General features: G+C 50.4%; 1 protein-coding gene across 4 annotated transcripts in view; it reads right to left on the bottom strand.

Moving 5' to 3' along the window:
• Nucleotides 1-7,253: 7,253 nt before the first annotated feature.
• Nucleotides 7,254-22,358, bottom strand: part of LOC105485953 (LUC7 like) — a 45,393-nt gene continuing 30,288 nt past the window's right edge. For 3 of the 4 annotated variants that reach the window (XM_071083760.1, XM_071083763.1, XM_071083762.1), the window contains 5 exons: nt 19,045-19,221; nt 11,815-11,903; nt 8,807-8,836; nt 8,229-8,396; nt 7,254-7,611 (listed from right to left, as the gene is read on the bottom strand). In XM_071083760.1, the coding sequence (XP_070939861.1) occupies nt 7,470-7,611; nt 8,229-8,396; nt 8,807-8,836; nt 11,815-11,903; nt 19,045-19,221 (606 nt within the window). In that variant the 3' untranslated portion in view covers nt 7,254-7,469. Of the gene's footprint in view, nt 7,612-8,191; nt 8,397-8,806; nt 8,837-11,814; nt 11,904-19,044; nt 19,222-22,358 lie in introns of all 4 variants that reach the window. The other variant, XM_071083761.1, reaches the window with a different exon arrangement.

Consider the following 22,358-nt stretch of genomic DNA (forward strand, 5'->3'; position numbering starts at 1 on the left):
CTGGGTGTGGTGGTGTGCACCTGTAATCCCAGCTTCAGGAGGCTGAGGCAGGAGAATGGCTTGAACCCAGAAGGCGGAGGCTGCGGTGAGCAGAGATCACACCACTGCACTCCAGCCTGAGAAACAAAGCGAGACTCTATCTCAAAAAAAAAAAGGGGAGGGGAGGAGCTGAAGAAAATATACATGTGGCAGATAAAGGTTATCTCTACTACATTTGATCTCCGGGCCAGGCATGGTGGCTCATGCCTGTAATCCCAGCACTTTGGGAGGCAGAGGTAGGTGGATCACCTGAGGTCAGGAGTTTTGAGACCAGCCTGGGCAACATGGTGAAACCCCTTCTCTACTAAAAATACAAAAATTAGCTGGGCGTGGTGGTGGGCACCTGTAATCCCAGCTATTCAGGAGGCTGAGGCAGGAGAATCACTTAAACCAGGGAGGCAGATTACAGTGAGCTGAAATCAAGCCACTGCACACCAGCCTGGGCAACAGAGCAAGACTCCGTCTCAGGAAAAAAAACAACAACAACAACAAAAACCAGATAGATCTCCAAATTATCTTTCTTCTGGCCCTATACTCCCTATCCCTTTCTAGTCCATCAACCTAACAGAAAAGCCAGAAGACAGGCAACTCAGATGGACCAAAGGCCAATGGACATCTGCAGTGATGTTCAAAGACATGCACCTAGCTGGGCACACGGTAGCCCACACCTGTACTCCCAGCACTTGGAGAGGCTCAGGTGGGAAGACTGCTTCAGCCCAGGAGTTTGAGACCAGCCTGGGCAATATAGGGAGACCCTGTCTCTACAACTTTAAAAATTAGCCAGGCGTGGTGGCATGTGCCTGTAGTCCCAGCTATTCAGGACACTGCGGTGGGAGAATCACTTGGTAAGGCTGCAGTGAGCTATGATCGTGCCCCTGCACTCCAGCCTGGGTGACACAGTGAGACCCCGTCTCAAAAAAAAAAAACAAAAAACAAAAAACCGGGTCACGTCTGTAATCTCAGCACTTTGGGAGGGTGAGGTGGGTGGATCGCAATGTCAGGAGGTCAAGACCATCCTAGACAACAGGGTGAAAGCCTGTCTCTACTAAAAATACAAAGCTTCGTTGGGCGTGGCAACATGTGCCATAATCCCAGCTACTTGGGAAGCTGAGGCAGGAGAATCAATTGAACTGGGAGGTATAGGATGCAGTGAACTAAGACCCCGCCACTGCACTCCAGCCTGGTGACAGAACTAGACTCCGTCTCAAAAAAAATTAAAAAAAAAAAATATGATGCACAACCAATATATTCATTAACAGGAGACAGATTAAATTACGATAGAGTCACAAGGGAATGCTGTGGACCCATCACAGAGAATTAGGTCAGTCTGAGCACAGACAAAGAGAAATGCCAGGACCTTCATATAACAGATCATGCCACAGTCAATATGTAAAGCATAAATCAATTTTTATATTAACATAACCACAATAAAACTTGAAAATAGATACCAAATATTGGCAGCAGTCTTCCATGTGTGTGGGACTACAGGGATAGAGAAGGCAATTGTCACCACTTGATATAATCCCAGAAAAGGAAAGCAGTTGGGGGTGATTTTTCATTTGTGTCTGTCTAGTTTTGAAAATTTTGGCCGGGCGCAGTGGCTCAAGCCTGTAATCCCAGCACTTTGGGAGGCCGAGACGGGCGAATCACGAGGTCAGGAGATCGAGACCATCCTGGCTAACACGGTGAAACCCCGTCTCTACTAAAAATACAAAAAATTAGCCGGGCGCGGTGGCGGGCGCCTGTAGTCCCAACTACTCGGGAGGCTGAGGCAGGAGAATGGCGTGAACCTGGGAGGCGGAGCTTGCAGTGAGCTGAGATCCGGCCATTGCACTCCAGCCTGGGCAGCAGAGCGAGACTCTGCCTCAAAAAAAAAAAAAAAAAAAAAAGAAAAGAAAACTTTGCAGAAAACCTTGCTGTGAATATTTATAGCTAAAATTGTATACACATACATCACTTCCTGGAGGGATGTTTACAGATGTGGAATTTCTGGGGTAAGTGTGCCCACGGTTATGGCTTTTGGGTAATATTGCCAAAATTGCCTTCATTTGTTTCACCAGTGGGGGGCCAGTGCCTGCACCCTTGACTGCTCTTCATGGTTGGGAGCTGACATTTGATTAGTGATATCTTTTTAAAACTTAATAGGCTGGGGCCAGGTGCGGTGGCTCACACCTGTAATCCCAACACTTTGGGAGGCCAAGGCGGGTGGATCACGAGGTCAGAAGATCGAGACCATCCCGGCTAACACGGTGAAACCCCATCTCTACTAAAAATACAAAAAAATTAGCCGGTGGGGGGGTGGTGGGCACCTGTAGTCCCAGCTACTCGGGAGGCTGAGGCAGGAGAATGGCGGGAACCCGGGAGGCGGAGCTTGCAGTGAGCCAAGGTTGCACCACTGCATTCCAGCCTGGGCAACAGAGCAAGACTCCATCTCCACAAAAAAAAAAAAAATGCCGGGAATGATGGCTCACGCCTGTAATCCCACCACTTTGGGAGGCTAGGGCGGGCTGATCACAAAGTCAGGAGATCAAGACCATTCTGGCCAACATGTTGAAACCCCGTCTCTACTAAAAATATAAAAACTGGGCATGGTCATGCATGCCTGTAATGCCAGCTACTTGGGAGGCTGAGGCAGGAGAATCACTTGAACCAGAGTCAGAGGTTGGAGTCAGCTGAGATCTCACCACTGCACTCCAGCCTTGTGACAGAGCGAGACTCCGTCTTAAAAAAAAAAAAAAAAAGAAAACCTGTCCCCTAGCCCACCCATGAGTCCCCCTCTGCTGGGAACCACGAGGTTGGGTCTACGTTCTAGTTTCTCTGTCCTTGGGGTAGCTCGAGTCAGTCTGACCTCAATCATCCTGTGTGCTCCCAGAGCACAGGACCCACAGCTGCTGCACCCTTGCACACAGGAGCAAGCACTTGGATCCCAGGAGGCTCAGGGGCCCTGGGGAAGCATCAGGCTCTCAGACTCCTGTAACTAGGTGTGGACACCCTCTTGGGCCGGATTACATCGGGAGCATCACTGAAGTTGGAAAAGCCAGACTCCATCCTCCCTGGAGATGTGGAGGTTGGAGGGAGCTGGCCTTGGCTCAAGGGCTCAGCCCACTGGGTACAGAACCCAACCAGAGGGGCAGATCTAGGGGAGCAGCTGTGGGCCCTCCACACTGTTGGGGAGACTCACCGGTCCACTCAAGTCCAGGGTAATTTGCACTCTGCCTTTTTTTCTTTTTTTTGAGACGGAGTCTTGCTCTGTCACCCAGGCTGGGGTGCAGTTGTGCAATCCTGGCTCACTGCAACTTCCAGCTCCCGGGTTCAAGTGGATCTCCTGCCTCAGCCTCCTGAGTAGCAGGGATTACAGGTGCCTGCCACCACGTCTGGCTCATTTTTATAGTTTTAGTAGAGATGGGGTTTCACCATGTTGGCCAGGACAGTCTCAATCTCTTAACCTTGTGATCCGGCTGGCTCGGCCTCCGAAAGTGCTGGGATTGCAGACATGAGCTACCACGCCCGGCCGCACTCTGCCTTTTCAAAGCCACCCCTGCACAGGTGGTGGTGAAGGCTGTACAACGATGCAGATACACTTCAGGCCATTGAACTGTACACTGAAAAAGTGTTACAACAGCACGTTTTATTCGCACTTTACTCCATCCTGGCCGGGCATGGTGGCTCACGCCTATAATCCCAGCACTTTGGGAGGCCGAGGCGGGCGGATCTTGAGGTCAGGAGATTGAGACCATCCTGGTGAACACAGTGAAACCCCATCTCTACTAAAACAAACAAAGAAACAAACAAACTAGCCGGGCGTGATGGCGGGCACCTGTAGTCCCAGCTACTTGGGAGGCTGAGGCAGAAGAAAAGCGTGAACCCAGGAGGCAGAGCTTGCAGTGAGCCAAATCTGTGCCACTGCACTCCAGCCTGGGCGACAGGGTGAGACTCTGTCTCAAAAAACAATAAATGAATAAAAAATAAAAATAAATAAAAGTTCCATCCTGGCCAACATGGCTCTGGCTCCAGGCTGCCACCCCATCCACCAAAGGATGCTACCCCAGATAGGGGTCCTCGGCCTGCTCCAGCACCTGCCTGTCCCATGATGGCTGTATACTGGGGTAGGAAATGGCCTCAGCTCTCGTCCACATTCTCCTCTTCTCCCCCCAGGACTACCCTTAACCTACTCAGGGATTCAGTCAAGGCCCATGTGCTCCCCAAGCCCAAGGGGACCCTGTTCAGGAGGCAAAGGTGGCACCAGGCCAGCCCCTGTCCAGCTAGTTTAGCGTTGACAGCACCTACCAAACAGAGCCATTTACCTTAAAAAAAAAAAAAATCACTGCCAGCTGCGGTGACTTACACCCGTAATCCTAGTGCTCTGAGAGGCTGAGGTGGGAAGACTGCTTGAGCCCAGGAGTTCCCAAGAATATTCTGAGCAACGTAGTCAGACCTGTCTCTACAAAAAAATAAAAAATTAGCCAAGTGTGGTAGTGCACGCCTATATCCCAGCTACTTGGAGGCTGGGGCCGGAGGAACACCTGAGTGCAGAAGTTCAAGGCTGCAGTGAGCCATGACTGCACCACTGCACTCCAGCATGGGTGACAAAGCAAGATCGTCTCAAAAACAAAATAAATAATTTTGGCCAGGCACAGAGGCTTACAGCTATGATCCCAGCATTTTAGGAGGCCGAGGCGGGTGGATCACGAGGTCAGGAGTCTAAGACCAGCCTGGTCAAGATGCTGAAACCGTCTCTACTAAAAATACAAAAATTAGCCAGGCATAGTGGTGGGCCCCTGTATTCCCAGCTAGTCAGGAGGCTGAGGCAGTGGTTGCAGTGAGCCAAGATCACACCATCCACACTCCAGTCTGGGAGACAGCGAGACTCTGTCTCAAAAAAAAAAAAAAATTTTTTTTTTTTTTTAAAGTCACCAAATGTTCTGGAGAGGCCCCCTTCTCTTCTGTTCTCCTCCAGCCTGGGCTACAGGCCAAGGTGGTACCCTGTGGGTGGAGCCAAGGGCCTGTTCCACCTGACACTACAGACTTCTTCATATGGGAGGGATACACTTCCAGACCCATATACCTCCCAGTAGCCACCTTCAGCGAGATTTACTGGTACTGCTGTGGAAAGGAAGGACTCACTGTATTGATGAAAAAAGTAAAAACGTGGGTCTCCTATAGCGGACTCTGACAGCAGAACCTGGTGTGGGTTATTTGGGAGTAGACAGAAGGGAGGGAGAAAGAGCTGTCGTGGGTGGTATCAGCAAAACTGCACTGGGGGCACGAAGCTCAGTTTGGTCAGCACCACCTGGCAGGTGTACTAAGACCCACCCGACTGTCCCTGCATGGTAGAGAGGAAGGAGCACCTCTCCCTGCACGGTTGGTGCCCCGGACGGCTGCACCAGCATGAGGCTACCAGGGACAGCCGAGGACACTGATGCTGCATCCCAGGAGGACCTGTCCCCTTCAGCTGTCATCAGCAGATACAGGGGACAGGACGTGAGTACTGAAGGCCAGGGGCACAGCACCTTTTCTGTAAACCCCAAGCCCTGACCAAAAAAAAAAAGAAAAAGGCAAAAACCAACTATTTGTCTACACATACAAATGTATGCCTAGATGGAAAAAGATCCAAACGATTCACAGTAGTAATGGCTCTGAGGGTGAGGCTGTCTGCTTAAGCCGCAAGGAAACCCAGGGTGCAAACCAACACTCATCACGCGGGCAGCCACAGCCATGACCACAACATGGGCTTGGGAACAGGGAACCCAGACCCAGCCACTCCCTCCCGGAAGACAGGAGGAAAGTTCACGTGTTGAATAAGGACCCGAGTCCCACGTGCAGGAAAAGGTGTGAGTTGAGGAACACCAACACGGGTGATGACTCCAAAGCACAGCATCAATCCCAAGTGACTCCTGCGCAGGGTGGCCCCTTCCACCCTCCTTTCCTTGGAGACGGCTGGCTGGGCAAGACCTGTGTCACGGGCTGGCAGAGCAGCCCACCTACCCATTTGTCCTCCTGGAGGGGACAGCCTGTGGCAGGAGAGCCCAGAGCAGGGACACCAGCTACATCTTGATACTGGTGGCGAAAAGACCCAGCCCACAGCACCTGTGTGTGCCCACTGAGCCAACCAGCTCAAGGGTGGCATCTGTACCTCTGCAGAAACAGAGCGGATGAGGATGACTATGTGTTAACAATGGAACCTCAGGAATTCCCTCCAAAAAATCTCCCACAAAGTGAAAAAGGGAAGGAGCTCCCATCATCTACACATTAGTTAGCAGTTACCCTTTTCAGAAGGGCTTCATTTTGGGTTTCTGTGATGTTTTGAGACACAGGCTTGCTGTCGCCCAGGCTGGATGCAATCTCAGCTCACTGCAACCTCCAGCTCCCGGGTTCAAGTGATTCTCCTGTCTCAGCCTCCCAAGTAGCTGTGATTACAGGTGTCCGCCACCATATCCGGCTAATTTTTGTAGTTTGGATAGAGACAGGGTTTCACCATGTTGGCCAGGCTGGTCTCAAACTTGTGACCTCAAGTGATCTGCCTCCCAAAGTGCTGGGATTACAAGCGTGAGCCACTGCACCCGGCCCTTCATTTTGGTATCTGACTGATGTAAAGCAGGTACATTAGAAAGAACTGAGAGGTGAGTAACATAATCAGCTCACATGGGACATGAGACAAACCACCTTTTTTTTTTTCTTTTTTTTTTTTGAGACAGGGTTTTCCTCTGTCACCCAGGCTACAGTGCAGTGGCGGAATCAAGGTTTGCCTCAGCCTCCTGGGCTCAAGAGATCCTCCTGCCTCAGCCTTCTGAGAGTAGCTGGGACTACAGGCATGTGTCACTATGCCCAGCCCCATAGGTCTCTGTTTAGTGCTAGTACCTTCAAAAGGGGAAGTGCGATGTAACTCACCTGAGTCCCAAGTTAAGGCTGTGGTAGCAGCTGACCAGACAAGACAGCTTTTCCTAAATAAATGAAGGCAGAACGGGAGCCCCTCCCTCCTCCCCACTGGAGATAGGCAGCTCAGACACTCAGAAGGTTGTGTGGGAATGAGCAAACAGCATGCACACCTGGGTCCCGTCAGTCAGGTGCAGGGAACAGGAAGTGCCCTGCCATCTACTGGATGCCAGAAGACAAGACACGGCCCACGAGTAGGCCATGGTTTCTGGGAGGCGACGGTGGCACTGGCACAGAGTCACAGTGAAGAGCCTCTAAGCAGAAGACAGCACAGACCCCACTGCAGCCTCAGGAGGCAGTCGTCAGATTTATTTATTCCTACTCAACACGACCCCAGAACACAGGAGCAACTCTGTACAATTCTAGAAACTCACAGCTAGCTCCAAAACAATAGAAATTTTAAACTACAAAAGATGAGTTGTATTCAGCAAATATAAAGGGTAATTTTAGACTGTGTGAACGTTTATCAGACTATTTACAGCACCCGGGAGACGGGTTCAGATCTCGCCGGCCTCCTTCTCTTCTGACCTCCGTGAAGCCATCTTCCCGTTGGAGCTCTCAAGCCTCCAGTCCGGGGGCCCTCGCTCGCTCCGCCCGCTCTCCCAGGACTCCTCTCTGGATGCCCGCTCTCTGGAGAACCTGGGAAATGGGAACCAGAGGCTCAGTGGAGGCTGCTGCCCCGCTTCTGCTGGCCGCTCAGGTACGACAATGGACCTGCAGACCAGGCCAGGGAAGGCCATGCATCCCCTATACCCGGACACCCCCTAGAGGCCAGCCAGACTTGCCCACCACATATGGAGTGTTAAATAGCCATTAAAAAGTGACCTTTGCAAAGATTTTTAATAAGGAGAGCCTTCACTGTAACATAAACAGTGCAAAGGAGAATACAACACTATACGCACAGAAAATGACACTACGTAAAAACACAATGGAAAAAAAGATCAAAAACAAAAACAGAGGTAAGCAGGGCCTGGTGAGGACATAAGTCTCAGGCACTCTGTACGGACGTGACAGTGCACAGGCCCAGGGCGCAGGCTGGTGCATGTACAGTCCCTGCAGCATCACCTGGAGCCGCGTGAGCTCCTCCACAGCCCTCTAGCTTCTTCCCAGACCTGAGTCCCATTCACGACCCCCCAGCCCTACTCCTGTGTGTGAGCCCAGCCCCATCCCCACCAGACATGGCCCTCAGCAGACCCTGGGAACACAGAGAAGGGCTCACTCCTGGTTGCAGCTACCGAAGGAGTCAGAGTAGTTACTTGTATTTCGCACTCCGGTCCCGGGAAGCCCGACGATGTCCCCGGCTGTGGCTCCGGGAACGGCTGCGGTGGCGCCGATGTCTATCTCGGGACCGGGACCGGGACAACTTTCGTCGCTCTCGGGAGGTAGATCTTGACCGCCTCCGACGCCGATCCCGGGAGCGTGACCTGAAAAATCAGAAAGTTCCGAGGCTGAGACTCTATAGGTGCCAACACTACCAGGGCCCCACCCCTCAGCAGATTCTGCTGGCTGCTTTACTGACATTTTCCCCTTTACTCCCACAAATTTGGGTTTAAAATATTTCCATCAGTTCATCTCCAATGGTTAGGACCTTTCCAATGAGGCCTCCTGAAAACATCTGGCCTGGATACTCCTGTCACCCTGCAGGCCCCGACCTTCCCTCTCATTAACAGTGGGAATCCTCCACGGCACCAAGCAACCCCTCGCCCTGTGCCCTTCACAAGCCAGCCCCACCTGCCACATAACATTTGTAAAGGCATAAACATTAAATGTTAAGAAAAATGCTTATGGAAAGAGATATTTGACTGACATCATTTTAATGGACCTGGAAACCTACCTCCTGCGATCTCTGGTTCTTGATCCCGACCTAAAAGGGGGAAAAAAAGATGAACAAGGCCAGGCATGGTAGCTCACACCTGTCATCCCAGCACTTCGGGGAGGCCGAGGCGGGCGATCACCTGAGGTCACGAGTTGGAGACCAGCCTGGCCAACGTGGTGAAACCCCGTCTCTACTGAAAATACAAAAACTGGCCAAGCGTGGTGGCGGGTGCCTGTAATCCCAGCTACTCAGGCAGCTGAGACAGGAGAATCACTTGAACCCAGGAGGCAGAGGTTGCAGTGAGCTGAGATCACACCACTGCACTCCAGCCTGGGCAACAAGAATAAAACTTTGTCTCAAAACACAAGTGAATGACTTCCCGAAAGCACCCGTTCCTCACCCTCTCAGGGTCAGGGGAGGGGGACGGCTCCACATATCAGAAGGGAGGCAATGCCCCCAAAGGCCTACTGTGTTCGAGCTGCCTGCGTGTTCCCAGTTGGAATGGGAAGTGCCACTGCTCCCATCCCCACAGCCACTCTGTGGCAGTCGCTCTGTGGCACACTCAGTGTCACCTGAGCCTCACAGAGGGGGCCACATCCGAGCACCAGATGCAGCCTTTTAACATTACAAGGGCCGTGAAAAGTCTGCACCGACTGTGCTGCACCCAAGTCCTACAAATGACTCTCCAGTCTTTACAACAGACTCCAGCACAGAACGTGCAGCCAGCAAGTGGGGCACACTAAAACACCGAAAAGTGAAAGCAAAGCCGTAAGTTCCAGACACAGGCTTCCTGCCAGGTGAGAGCCATCAGCTCATTCTGCCACACAACCAGTGTCTGAAAAAGGCAAGCTATAAGCCATTAAGGTGCCCATAAGCCATTAAGGTCAAGCGGCCCCATGTACACCCACAACACGCACGGCCTAAACATGACAGTGCATGTAAAAATGTCCACCTCCATGTAAAAAATGGATTGTGTGTTTTGCTTAATATTTTTTTCTATACTGTTTAAGTTTCTGTGCAATCAGAATCTCCCACTAGATGATTAAAACAACAAACAGCTGGGCGCAGTGGTTCACGCCTGTAATCCCAGCACTTTGAGAGGCTGAGGTGGGCGGATCATGAGGTCAAGAGATCGAGAGGAGCTTGGTCAACATGGTGAAACCCCGTCTCTACTAAAAATACGAAAATTAGCTGGGCGTGATGGCACAGGCCTGTAGTCCCAGCTACTCGGGAGGCAAAGACAGGAGAATCGCTTGAACCCAGCGGGTGGAGGTTGCAGGGAGCCGAGATCGCACCACTGCACTCCAGCCTGGCAACAGAGCAAGACCCTGTCTCAACAGCAAACAAAAACACCACCACCACACACAATAAACATTCGCCCTGAGTTATGCACTGAGGAATTCTTTCAGGAAAAGTGGTTTGGGAACCTTCCTGGACAACGAGCTGTGTCCAAGAAGACCCGTGGTTACTTCTGGCTCCTGTCTTTTCTCTGAACTCCCATCAGACTCGACAGCCCCACCTCGAGACGGCCTCCAACCTGAGTGTGGCCAGAGGCATCTTCTACTCCCACCTCCTCCCACTGCCACACACCACAGCCAGCCTGCCAACCTCACCAAGCAGCACTGCAGGCCCGAAACCAGGAGACCAGCTTCATTTCCTCCTCTGTGCACTTCACACACTACCAGCAAATCCCATCAATTCTATCCCAGAACTTCCCCGGACTCTTCCCGCCCCTTACCTGGCTTCAACTGCCACCTCCTCCATCTGGATTCTCCTACCCAGCTCCCCAAGGTCCTGCTGCTTCCACTCCAGCCCAGCACGCTTGCCAAAGGGGAGTAGGCACCATCCCCCTCTGTAAACAGGTGTCCAACAGCCCCATAGCACTCAGTAAATCAACAGCAATGCCCACACACAGCCTCCAACAGCTTGGATCCCTTACCTGACTGCCATGCACACACAGTCCTGGGCTGGGCCGCATTTTGTTGGACTGAATATGTTGTTTATTTCTTTCTTTTTTTTTTTGGGACGGAGTCTCACTCTGCCGCCCAGGCTGGAGTGCAGTGGTGCAATCTCAGCTCACTGCAAGCTCTGCCTCCCGGGTTCACGCCATTCTCCTGCCTCAGCCTCCCAAGTAGCTGGGACTACAGGCGCCCACCACCGCGCCCAGCTAATTTTTTGAAGTTTTTAGTCGAGACAGGGTTTCACCGTGGTAGCCAGGATGGTCTCGATCTCCTGACCTCGTGATCCACCCACTTTGGCCTCCCAAAGTGCTGGGATTACAGGTATGAACCACTGCACCTGGCCGCTTTTTTTTTTTCTTGAGATGGAGTCTCATTCTGTTGGCCAGGCAGGAGTGCAATGGCATGATCTTGGCTCACTGCAACCTCTGCCTCCCGGGTTCAAGTGATTCTCCCACCTCAGCCTCCAAGCAGCTAGGATTACAAGCACCTGCCAGCACACCCAGCTAATTTCTGTATTTTTTTTTTTTTTTTTTTTTTGAGATGGAGTCTCGCTCTGTCGCCCGGGCTGGAGTGCAGTGGCCGGATCTCGGCTCACTACAAGCTCCGCCTCCCAGGTTTACGCCATTCTCCTGCCTCAGCCTCCCGAGTAGCTGGGACTACAGGCGCCCACCACCTCGCCCGGCTAGTTTTTTGTATTTTTTCAGTAGAGACGGGGTTTCACCGGGTTTGCCAGGATGGTGTCAATCGCCTGACCTCATGATCCACTCGTCTCGGCCTCCCAAAGTGCTGGGATTACAGGCTTGAGCCACCGCGCCTGGCCATTTCTGTATTTTTATTACAGATGAGGTTTCACCATGTTGGCCAGGCTGGTTTCAAACCCCTGAACTCAAGTGATCTGCCCGCCTCAGCCTCCCAAAGTGATGGGATTACAGGCGTGAGCCACCAGGCCTGGCCTTACTACTTTACTTAATAACGGCCCTGACTATTCCAAGCAACAGTGGAATGGACAGACAAGGGAATGCTGGAGGCCAGTGCAGCTCATTCACTGCCAGCCCTCAGGCTCACCTCCTGCTCAGACGCTCCTCCCGCTCCCTCTCCTCTCTCCTCCTCAAGCGATCCTGATTTCTCTTCTCCTGCTTTTCAGCGACAGTTTTCTAAATAAATGAAACAAAAAATGAGGGAAGAGCAAGTTACACAAACCAGAATGTGAATGCTACTTAACAAAGCACCTTTACATAAGCTCAGTATCGGTAATTTAAAAATTGAAGAGACACTTTAAGGAAATGGGAACACATTTTTTTTTTGAAACGGTGTCTCACTGTCAGCAGGCTGGAGTGTATTGGTGCAATCTCGGCTCACTCCAACTTCCACCTCCCAAGTTCAACCGATTCTTCTGCCTTGGCCTCGCACAGGCGCACGCCACCACGCCCACCTAATTTTTGTATTTTTAGTAGAGATGGGGTTTCACCATATAGGCCAGGATGGTCTTGATCTCTTGACCTTGTGATCCGCCCGCCTCAGCCTCTCAAAGTGCTGGGATTACAGGCATGAGCCACCGGGCCTGGCCAACACATTCATTTTTAAAACTTCTTAATGAAGAAGGTAACACATGAAAAAACGCTGTATCATTATATTTTTTTTTTTTTCCTGAGACGGAGTCTCACTCTGCTGCCCAGGCTGGAGTGCAGTGGTGCGATCTTCGCTCACTGCAGCCTCTGCCTCCCGGGTTCAAGATATTCTTCTGCCTCAGCCTCCTGAGTAGCTGGGATTATAGGCATGCGCCAGCAGAGCTGGCTAATTTTTGTATGTTTAGTACAGACGAAGTTTCACCATGTTGGGCTGGCTGTTCTCGAACTCCTGACTTCGTGATCTGCCTGCCTCGGCCTCCCAGTGTTGCAATTACAGGCGTGAGGCACTGCAACTGGCCTCGTTTACATTTTATTTTATTTATTTATTTATTTTTTTTTTTTTTTTGAGACGGAGTCTCGCTGTGTCGCCCAGGCTGGAGTGCAGTGGCCGGATCTCAGCTCACTGCAAGCTCTGCCTCCCGGGTTTTTACGCCATTCTCCTGCCTCAGCCTCCCGAGTAGCCGGGCCTACAGGCGCCCGCCACCTCGCCCAGCTAGTTTTTTGTATTTTTTAGTAGAGACGGGGTTTCACCGTGTTAGCCAGGATGGTCTCGAACTCCTGACCTCGTGATCCGCCCGTCTCGGCCTCCCAAAGTGCTGGGATTACAGGCTTGAGCCACCGCGCCCGGCCTTTTTTTTTTTTTTTTTGAGACGGAGTCTCACTCTGTTGCCCAGGCTGGAGTACAGTGGTGCGATCTCGGCTCACTGCAACCTCCGCCTCCCAGAGGTTGGAGGTTGCCATTTTCCTGCCTCAGCCTCCTCCAGAGGAGCTGGGACTACAGGTACCCGCCACCACACCTGGCTAATTTTTTGTATTTTTAGTAGAGACGGGGTTTCACCGTGTTAGCCAGGATGGTCTCGATCTCCTGACCTCATGATCCGCCCGCCTCGGCCTCCCAAAGTGCTGGGATTATAGGCATGAACCACCGCGGCCAGCCACTTTTTTTTTTTTTTGAAACAGCGTCTTGCTCTGTTCAACCAGGCTGGATGGAGTGCAGTGGCACAATCACAGCTCGCTAGAACCTCAACTTCCTAGGCTCAAGCAATCCTCTTTACCTCCACCTCCTGAGTAGCTGGGACTTATAGGAGTGTGCCAGTGTGGCAGACTAATCCTTAAAAATTTTATATAGAGACGGGGTCTTGCTATGTTGCGCAGGCTGGACTTGAACTCCTCAGCTCAAGCAATCTTCCTGCCTTGGCCTCCCAAAGTGCTGGGGTTACAGGCCTGAGCCACCCAGCCTATCATTAGATTTTATCAATTTGGTAACAAACTGTCTATTCTAAGTGGTGCTATACTTCTAACTCACAGGGAATTGATCACATTGTTTCAAACCAACCCAGATAGCTAGGAGACTCTACAAACTTTACGGTAAAAAAGAACAGACATATTTGACCAAACGCATCTTGCTACTGGGAGCAGAATCCCTGCAGCCACAAAGCAGCCCAACCTCAGGGTGCTGGGTGCTATGCTGGCTTCAGCCCAAACTGAGTTGGAGGACAGCAGGCCAGGGGAGTTGGACCACAAATCCTTTGCAACTGGCTTTCAACACAGGATGACGTGAATCATTAGGCTTGATTAAGAAAGCAATGTAAGGGGGAGGAGGCTATGAGAAACCTCACCAAAGAAAACACCATCAACGCAAGCTGAGTGGAAAAGCACCGGGCACCATTCTGTGTACCCCCTACTCCCAATATCAACTCTAAGGCATTTAATGCCCCTCATCTGTGCCAAGTGAGGCCCCCAGTGGAAGCAAGTCAGAGCCAGTAAGACAAAGAATCACTAGTCTTCTCCGTCTAGAGAGCCACGATGGCATAAGGATAATCTTCCATACCCAGTGTGGATGACAGCACACTTCCCACAAGGGCATGACAAGGATGGAAAGCTGGCTGACTAGCATCTGCAGCTCTAAAGCTCCACCCATGCTCATCCTGTGTCTGCAGAAGGGCACACATGGATGGACACCTTTAAGGTTATGTTTAAGGATGGCATTAAAACCAGGTATGGTGGCTCATGCCATTTCAGTACTCTGGGAGGCTGAACTGGGAGGATCATGTGAAGCCAGGAGTTTGAGACCAGCCCAGGAAACATAATAAGACCTCCTGTCTAAAAAAAAAGAAAAATTAGCCAGATGTGGTGGTGCATGCCTATAGTCTCAGCTACTCAGGAGACTCAGGATGGAGGATCACTTGAGTCCAGGAGTTCCAGCTTACAGTGACAATAAGCTATCAGCTACCATCACATCACCACACTCCACCCTGGGTGCCAGAGGGAGACCCTGTCCCTGAAAACAAAATAAAAACAATCCTCTGTTGTCTAGGTTGGAGTGTAGTGGCGTGATCACAGTTCACTGCAGCCTGCAGCCTTCAGCTCCAAGGTCCAAACAATCCTCTCGCCTCAGCCTCCTGAGTAGCTGGAACTACAGGCACATACCACCATACTTGGCTAATTTTTAAATTTTTGGTAGAGACGGTGTCTCCTTATGTTGCCCACGCTGGTCTCAAACTCCTGCATTCAATCAATTCTCCTGCCTTGGCCTCCTAAAGACTAGAATTACAGGCGTGAGCCACCACACCCAGCCTCAAGGATGGCATTTTTTTTTTTTTTTTAAACTAAGGATTGGCCAGGTGCAGTGGCTCGTGGAATCCCAGCACTTTGGGAGGCCGAGGAAGGTGGATACCTCTGGGAGTACTGTAAGTGAAGCCTCCTCTAATTAGGGCATAGAACTCCTACACTCCTTATCATTAAGAGGAGCACTTCCAAATATTTTGCACTGTTACTTTAATAATTATTTATCAAAATCTATAATACAAGTTGTGTTGTTTTGGTCAACTCTATGCTGCAATGATAAAACAAGCTGTCTAACTAAGTTAATGCTTCTTAAGGTAGAAAGGAAAAACATTTCACAATATTCACATTTCTTTTTTTTTTTTTTTTTTTTTTTTGAGACGGAGTCTTGCTCTGTGCCCCAGGCTGGAGTGCAGTGGCGCGATCTCAGCTCACTGCAAGCTCTGCCTCCCCGGGTTCACGCCATTCTCCTGCCTCAGCCTCCCGAGTAGCTGGGACTACAGGCGCCTGCCACCTCGCCCAGCTAATCTTCTTGTATTTTTAGTAGAGACGGGGTTTCACCGTGTTAGCCAGGATGGTCTCGATCTTCTGACCTCGTGATCCGCCCGTCTCAGCCTCCCAAAGTGCTAGGATTACAGGCTTGAGCCACCGCGCCCGGCCTCATTTCTAATGCAGAGATACACATTAAGGAAATACATGACTTGCAGATATTTAAAAAAACACTACATTAGGCCAAGCACTGTGGCCCACATCTGTAAACCCAGCACTTTGGGAGGCAGAGGCGGGTGGATTACCTGAGCTCAGGAGTTCGAGATCAGCCTGGGCAACATGGCGAAACCCCATCTCTACTGAAAACACGAAAATTAGCCAGGGGTGGTGGTGCATGCCTATAGTACCAGCTACTTGGGGGGCTGAGGCAGGAGAATCTCTTGAACCTGGGTGGTGGAGGTTGTAGTGAGCTGAGACTGTAACACTGCACTCCAGCCTGGGTGACAGAGCAAGACCCTGCCTCAAAAACAAACAAAAACTACAGTAAGACAAAATTCTGGGATATGAAATGAAAATATAATTTAAAGGAGAAATGGGAAAGTAACACTTCCAGCGGCTAAAAAACATTTTTTTTTTTCCTTTAAGACAAAGTCTCACTCTCTTGCCCAGGCAGGAGTGCAGTGGCTCGATTTTGGCTCACCGCAACCTCTGCCTCCCAGGTTCAAGCGATTCTCCTGCCTCAGCCTCCCGAGTAGCTGGGAATACACATGTGCACCACCACAACCGGCTAATTTTTGTGTTTTCAGTAGAGACAGGGTTTTGCCATGTTGACCATGTTGGCCATGCTGGCCTCAAACTCCTGACAAGTGATCCGCCCTCCTTAGCCTCCCAAAGTGCTGGGATTACAGGTGTGAGCCATCGCACCTGGCCGACAGCAAATTTTTAATGGTGTGGTAAATGCATACTAAATTGTGATTTATAATTCTATTGGATACATAGATACTTTTATTTTTATTTTTTTCTTTTTTAGACAGAGTCTTTCTCTGTCGCCCAGGCTGGAGTGCAGTGGCGCAATCTTGGCTCACTGCAAGCTCCACCTCCCGGGTTCACACCATTCCCCGGTCTCAGCCTCCTGAGTAGCTGGGACTACAGGCGCCCGCCACCACGCCCGGCTAATTTTTGTCTTTTTCGTAGAGATGGGGTTTCACCTTGTTAGCCAGGATAGTCTCAATCTCCTGACCTCGTGATCCACCCGCCTCGGCCTCCCAAACTGCTGGGATTACAGGCGTGAGCCACCGCACCCGGCCTACACTCGGCTAATTTTTTTTATTTTTAGTAGAGACAAGTTTTCACCTTGTTAGCCAGGATGGTCTCGATCTCCTGACCTCATGATCCGCCCGCCTCAGCCTCCCAAAGTCCCGGGATTACAGGCTGAGCCACCGCACCCAGACTTTTTTTTTTTTTTTTGAGACAGAGTCTTGCTGTCTCCCAGGCTGGAGTGCAATGGCGCGATTCCAGCTCACTGCTACCTCCGACTCCCAGGTCAAGCGATTCTCCTGCCTCAGCCTCCCGAGTAGCTGGGATTTCAGGCACCCGCTACCACGCCCAGGTAATTTTTGTATTTTTAGTAGAGACGGGGTTTCACTATGTTGGCCAGGCTGGTCTTGAACTCCTGACCTCATGATCCACCTGCCTCGGCCTCCCAAAGTGCTGGGATTACAGGTGTGAGCCACCGCGCCCAGCCTCATTTTTATGTCTTTTATACCTATAAACTTTTTTTTTGTTTGTTTGTTTTTGAGACGGAGTCTCACTCTGTCACCCAGGCTGGAGTGCAGTGGCATAATCTCGGCTCACTGCAAGCTCCGCCTCCCGGGTTTACGCCATTCTCCTGCCTCAGCCTCCCGAGTAGCTGGGACTACAGGCGCCTGCCACCTCGCCCGGCTAGTTTTTCGTACTTTTTAGTACAGACGGGGTTTCACTGTGTTGGCCAGGATGGTCTCGATCTCCTGACCTCGTGATCCGCCCTTCTCGGCCTCCCAAAGTGCTGGGATTACAGGCTTGAGCCACCGCGCCCGGCCACCTATAAACTTATAAAGAAAAATTACAACTTAAAAATGTGACAGAGTACATTGCTTTTCAAAACTCTCTCGGGAACACTGAAGCAAAATGTTTCAAGATCAGTGGCCGAGAAAAGCCTCACTGCTGCACCAGCTCCCATCACGGTCCCAGGTTCACACAATCACCTATGGAACCCTCCTCAGGTGCACCGCCCTGCCATATGCTGCCTGAGTGAGCAGCTCCTTCCTGGGGCACACAAGGCCCTCGGCCATGGTCACTGCAGCGTTCTGCAGTCAGCGACATGTCCCTCCACTACATTTTAGGTATATGGGGGGAGGCTGGCTAATTTCCCACCATCCTATTCTGAGGTCCTAGTATGCGGTAAGGGGGAGCTCCATCAGTGTGAAGGAAGACAATTCAAAGCAGTGGAAGCACGTCCAACTTTTCTTCTTAGCATTTTGTACTTAAAGTTTTTAAATGTCGGCCAGGCACGGTGGCTCACACCTGTGGCCCCAGCACTTTGGGAGGCCACGGAGGGCGGATCACGAGGTCAGGAGATCGAGACCATCCTGGCTAAAACGGTGAAACCCTGTCTCTACTAAAAATACAACAACAACAAAAATTAGCCGGGCGTGGTGGCAGGCACCTGTAGTCCCAGCTACTCAGGAGGCTGAGGCAGGAAAATGATGTGAACGTGGGAGGCGGAGTTTGCAGTGAGCCGAGATCGCGCCACTGTTCTCCAGCCTGGGCAACAGAGTGAGACTCCATCTCAAAAAAAAAAAAAAAAAAGGTTTTAAATGTCTTAGAGCCTTGAGGAAGGAACAGAGATATGGTACAATGCTACCAGAAAAATCCCATCCTCACCTTGCCCTTCTGAGATGGCTCACAGGCAAGAAGCCAGGATATGTGACATGCTGTGTTGACCAACCACACAGATTCTTTTTCATCTCCAAACGGAAGTTATTTCAGAGGTACACAACGAGCTGTATGTACCCTGGGAATAGGCTCTGCCATTTTCTTCCCTTAACAACAGGGTCCAGAATAAATCTCCAAGGCTCCTTTGGACTTTGAGCTATCTTTGGACTTTGAGCTATCATGTCTCTTGTGTGAACCCAAGTGATGAAATCTGAGTATTTCACTATAAAACTCAAGTTCTCAGAGATCAGAACATAAGGTTTTTTGTTTTTTTTTGAGACGGAGTCTCACTCTGTTGCCCAGGGTGGAGTGCAATGGCATGATCTCGGCTTACTGCAACCTCCGCCTCCCGGGTTTAAGCAATTCTCCTGCCCCAGCCTCCTGAGTAGCTGGGATTTCAGGCGCACATCAACACGCCTAGCTAATTTTTGTATTTTTGGTAGAGACGGGGTTTCACCATGTTGGTCAGTCTGGTCTCGAACTCCTGAACTCAGGTAATCCGCCCACCTTGGCCTCCCAAAGTGCTGGGATTACAGGCATGAACCATCACGCCCAGCCAAAACATAAGGTTTTTAAAAATTAAAGAAATGTGAAGACACCCCAAGACTCCTCAGCTTTCTCCAGAAATACATGAACATACCCTCAACTGATCAAGCTTCTCTCGGATCTGAATGAACCCCAAGTGTAACTTGCCACCGAAGTGGTCTGCCAGGCGACGGTCATTGTCATGGAGACCAAGGTAGGCTGAACAGACCTCGCAGACACGCAGCTTTTGCTGCTGAAAACTGGACGCAGGCATGGAATTTCTGTATTCTTCCTGGAGAAGGAAAATGGAGAAATAAAAGTGAGATACACAGAACTGCCACCACAAATTCTATCTCCAAAATGAAAATATTTGATAAGATGACAAAGGTGACTTTTAAACAAATACTAAAAAAAAAAAAAAAAAGGCCGGGCGCGGTGGCTCAAGCCTGTAATCCCAGCACTTTGGGAGGCCGAAGCGGGCGGATCACAAGGTCAGGAGATCGAGACCACAGTGAAACCCCGTCTCTACTAAAAATACAAAAAATTAGCCGGGCGCGGTGGCGGGCGCCTGTAGTCCTAGCTACTCAGGAGGCTGAGGCAGGAGAATGGCGTGAACCCAGGAGGCGGAGCTTGCAGTGAGCTGAGATCGCGCCACTGCACTCCAGCCTGGGCAACAGCGTGAGACTCCGTCTCAAAAAAAAAAAAAAAAAAAAAAAAAAAACTTCAGATATTTATAACCAACTCAATTTTCACTATTTAAAAAATGCGGCCAGGCACGGTCCCAGTACTTTGCGAGGCCAAGGCGGGTGGAACACGAGGTCAAGAGATCAAGACCATCCTGGTCAACATCGTGAAACCCTGTCTCTACTAAAAACACAAAAATTAGCTGGGCACGGTGGCACATGCCTGTAGTCGCCAGCTACTCAGGAGGCTTGAGGCAGGAGAGTCACTTGATCCTGGGAAGCGGAGGTTGCAGTGCACTCCAGCCTGGCAATAGAGCGAGACTCCATCTAAAAAAAACAAAAAACAAAAAAACAAAAAACAAAAAACTGCGCTAATAGGTGAGGCTCAGTGGCTCACACCTGTAATCTCAGCACTCCGGGAGGCTAAGGCGGACGGATCACTTCAGGCTAGGAGTTCAAGATGAGCCTGGCCAACAAAGCAAAACCCTATCTCTACTAAAAATACAAAAATTAGCCAGCATGGTGACAGGCACCCGTAATTCCAGCTACTGGGGAGGCTAAGGCACAAATCGCTTGAGCCTAGGAGGTGGAAATTGCAGTGAGCTGAGATCACGCCACTGCACTCCAACCTGGAGGACAGAGCAAAACTCCAAAAAGAAAAAAAAAAAAAAAATTGTATTCCAGGCCTGGTGCAGTGACTCTCGCCCATAATCTCAGCACTTTGGGAGAGTGAAGCAGGAGGATCACTTGAGCCCAGGAGTTTGAGACCACGCTGAGCAACACAGCAAGACCCAGTCTCTAAAAATAAAAAAATAATTAGCCCGATGTGGTGGCATGCACCTATAGTCCCACCTACTCAAGAGACTGATTCGGGAGGACTGCTTGAGCCCAGGGGGTCAAAGGGGCAGTGACCTGTGATTACGCCACTACACTTCAGTCTGGGTGACCCTGGATGACAGCAAGACCCTCTCTCTAATATTAAAAAAACACGTCGGGCACAGTGGCTCACGCCTGTAATCCCAGCACTTTGGGAGGCCAAGGCAGGTGGATCACAAAGTCGGAGTTCAAGACCAGCCTGGCCGAGATGATGAAACCCCGTCTCTATTAAAAATACAAAAAAAATTAGCCGGGCATGGTGGCTGGCACCTGCAATCCCAACTGCTTGAACCCGGGAGTCAGAGGATGCCGTGAGCTGAGATCGCACCACAGCACTCCAGCCTGGGCAACAGAGCGAGACTCTGTCTCAAAAAAAAAAAAAAAAGTAAACAAGGAAAGAACAAGAACTTAAATTTCCATTATTGTATGCTACATAACTTAAAAAAAAAAAAAAAAAAACTGAAGCAAAAACAATATTGTGGTACACAAATATTCATAATATTACTCTGTCCTCTTCTATAGTTTTGAAACCTTAAATGCCACCCTCTAACATCTTTCAAAATAAATTCTAAGTATGTTGAGTAAAAAAAGTAAATCCCAAAAAGTTACATACTGTATGATGCCATTTACATAACTTTTTTCTTTTTTTTTTAAGATGGAATTTCACTCTTGTCGCCCAGGCTGGAGGGCAGTGGTACGATCTTGCTCACGGCAACCTCTGCCTCCCGGCTTCAAGTGCTTCTCCTGCCTCAGCCTCCCAAGTAACGGGGATTACAGGAATGTGCCACCACGCCCAACTAATTTCTGTATTTTTGGTAGAGATGGGGTTTCACCATGTTGGCCAGGCTGGTCTTGAACTCGTGACCTCAGGTGATCCGCCTCTACAAAAATTCCAAAAATTAACCAGGCATAGTGGTGCATTCCCACACTCCCAGCTAAGCAGGAGGCTGAGGTGGGAGGGTCACTTGAGCCCAGGAGGTCGAGGCTGCAGCGAGTCATGATCGTGCCACTGAACTCCAGCCCAGGTGACAGAGTGAGACTCTGCTTAAAAAAAAGAAACAAAAAAAGTGATAAAACCCTCAATGTGGAAACCAGGAAAAGTCACCCAAAGGGCAGAAAAGAAGCTTTAAGACTACTGAACACCCCACCTGCTACTGGGATTACAAAAGACGCCAGAGGTGCCAAAACACCACAGAAATCAGTGCTGCCAGGGTCCTGCACACCCACCCAACGGCCACCAAGCCTGGCTAATTTTTGTATTTTTAGTAGAGACAGGGTTCCACCACGTTGGCCAAGCTGGTCTCGAATTTCTGACCTCAAGTGATCCACCCACATTGCCCTCTCAAAGTGCTGGGATTACAGGCATGAACCACCACATCTGGTTCGGCCCTGGATAATTTTTTTTTTTTTTTTTTTTTTGAGACGGAATCTCGCTCTGTTGTCGCCCAGGCTGGAGTGCAGTGGTGTGATCTCCACTCACTGCAACCTCTCCCCTCCCAGGCGCAAGAGATCCTCCTCCCTCAGCCTCCCCAGTAGCTGGGATTATAGGTGCCTGCCGCCACATCTGGTTGTTGTTTTTTATTTTTATTTTTGAGATGGAGGCTCACTCTGTGACCCCGGCTGGAGTGCAGTGGCATGATCTCCCGTCACTGCAAGCTCTGCCTCCCGGGTTCACACCATTCTCTTGCCTCAGCCTCCTGAGCAGCTGAGACCACAGGCGCCTGCCACCATACCTGGCTAATTTTTTGTATCTTTTTTTTTTTTTTTTAGTAGAGACGGGGTTTCACCGTGTTAGCCAGGATGGTCTGAATCTCCTGACCTTGCGATCCACCTGCCTCGGCCTCCCAAAGTGCTGGGATACAGGCGTGAG

Source organism: Macaca nemestrina, chromosome 18 (genome assembly GCF_043159975.1).
Source record: "Macaca nemestrina isolate mMacNem1 chromosome 18, mMacNem.hap1, whole genome shotgun sequence".
Lineage (NCBI taxonomy): Eukaryota > Metazoa > Chordata > Mammalia > Primates > Cercopithecidae > Macaca > Macaca nemestrina.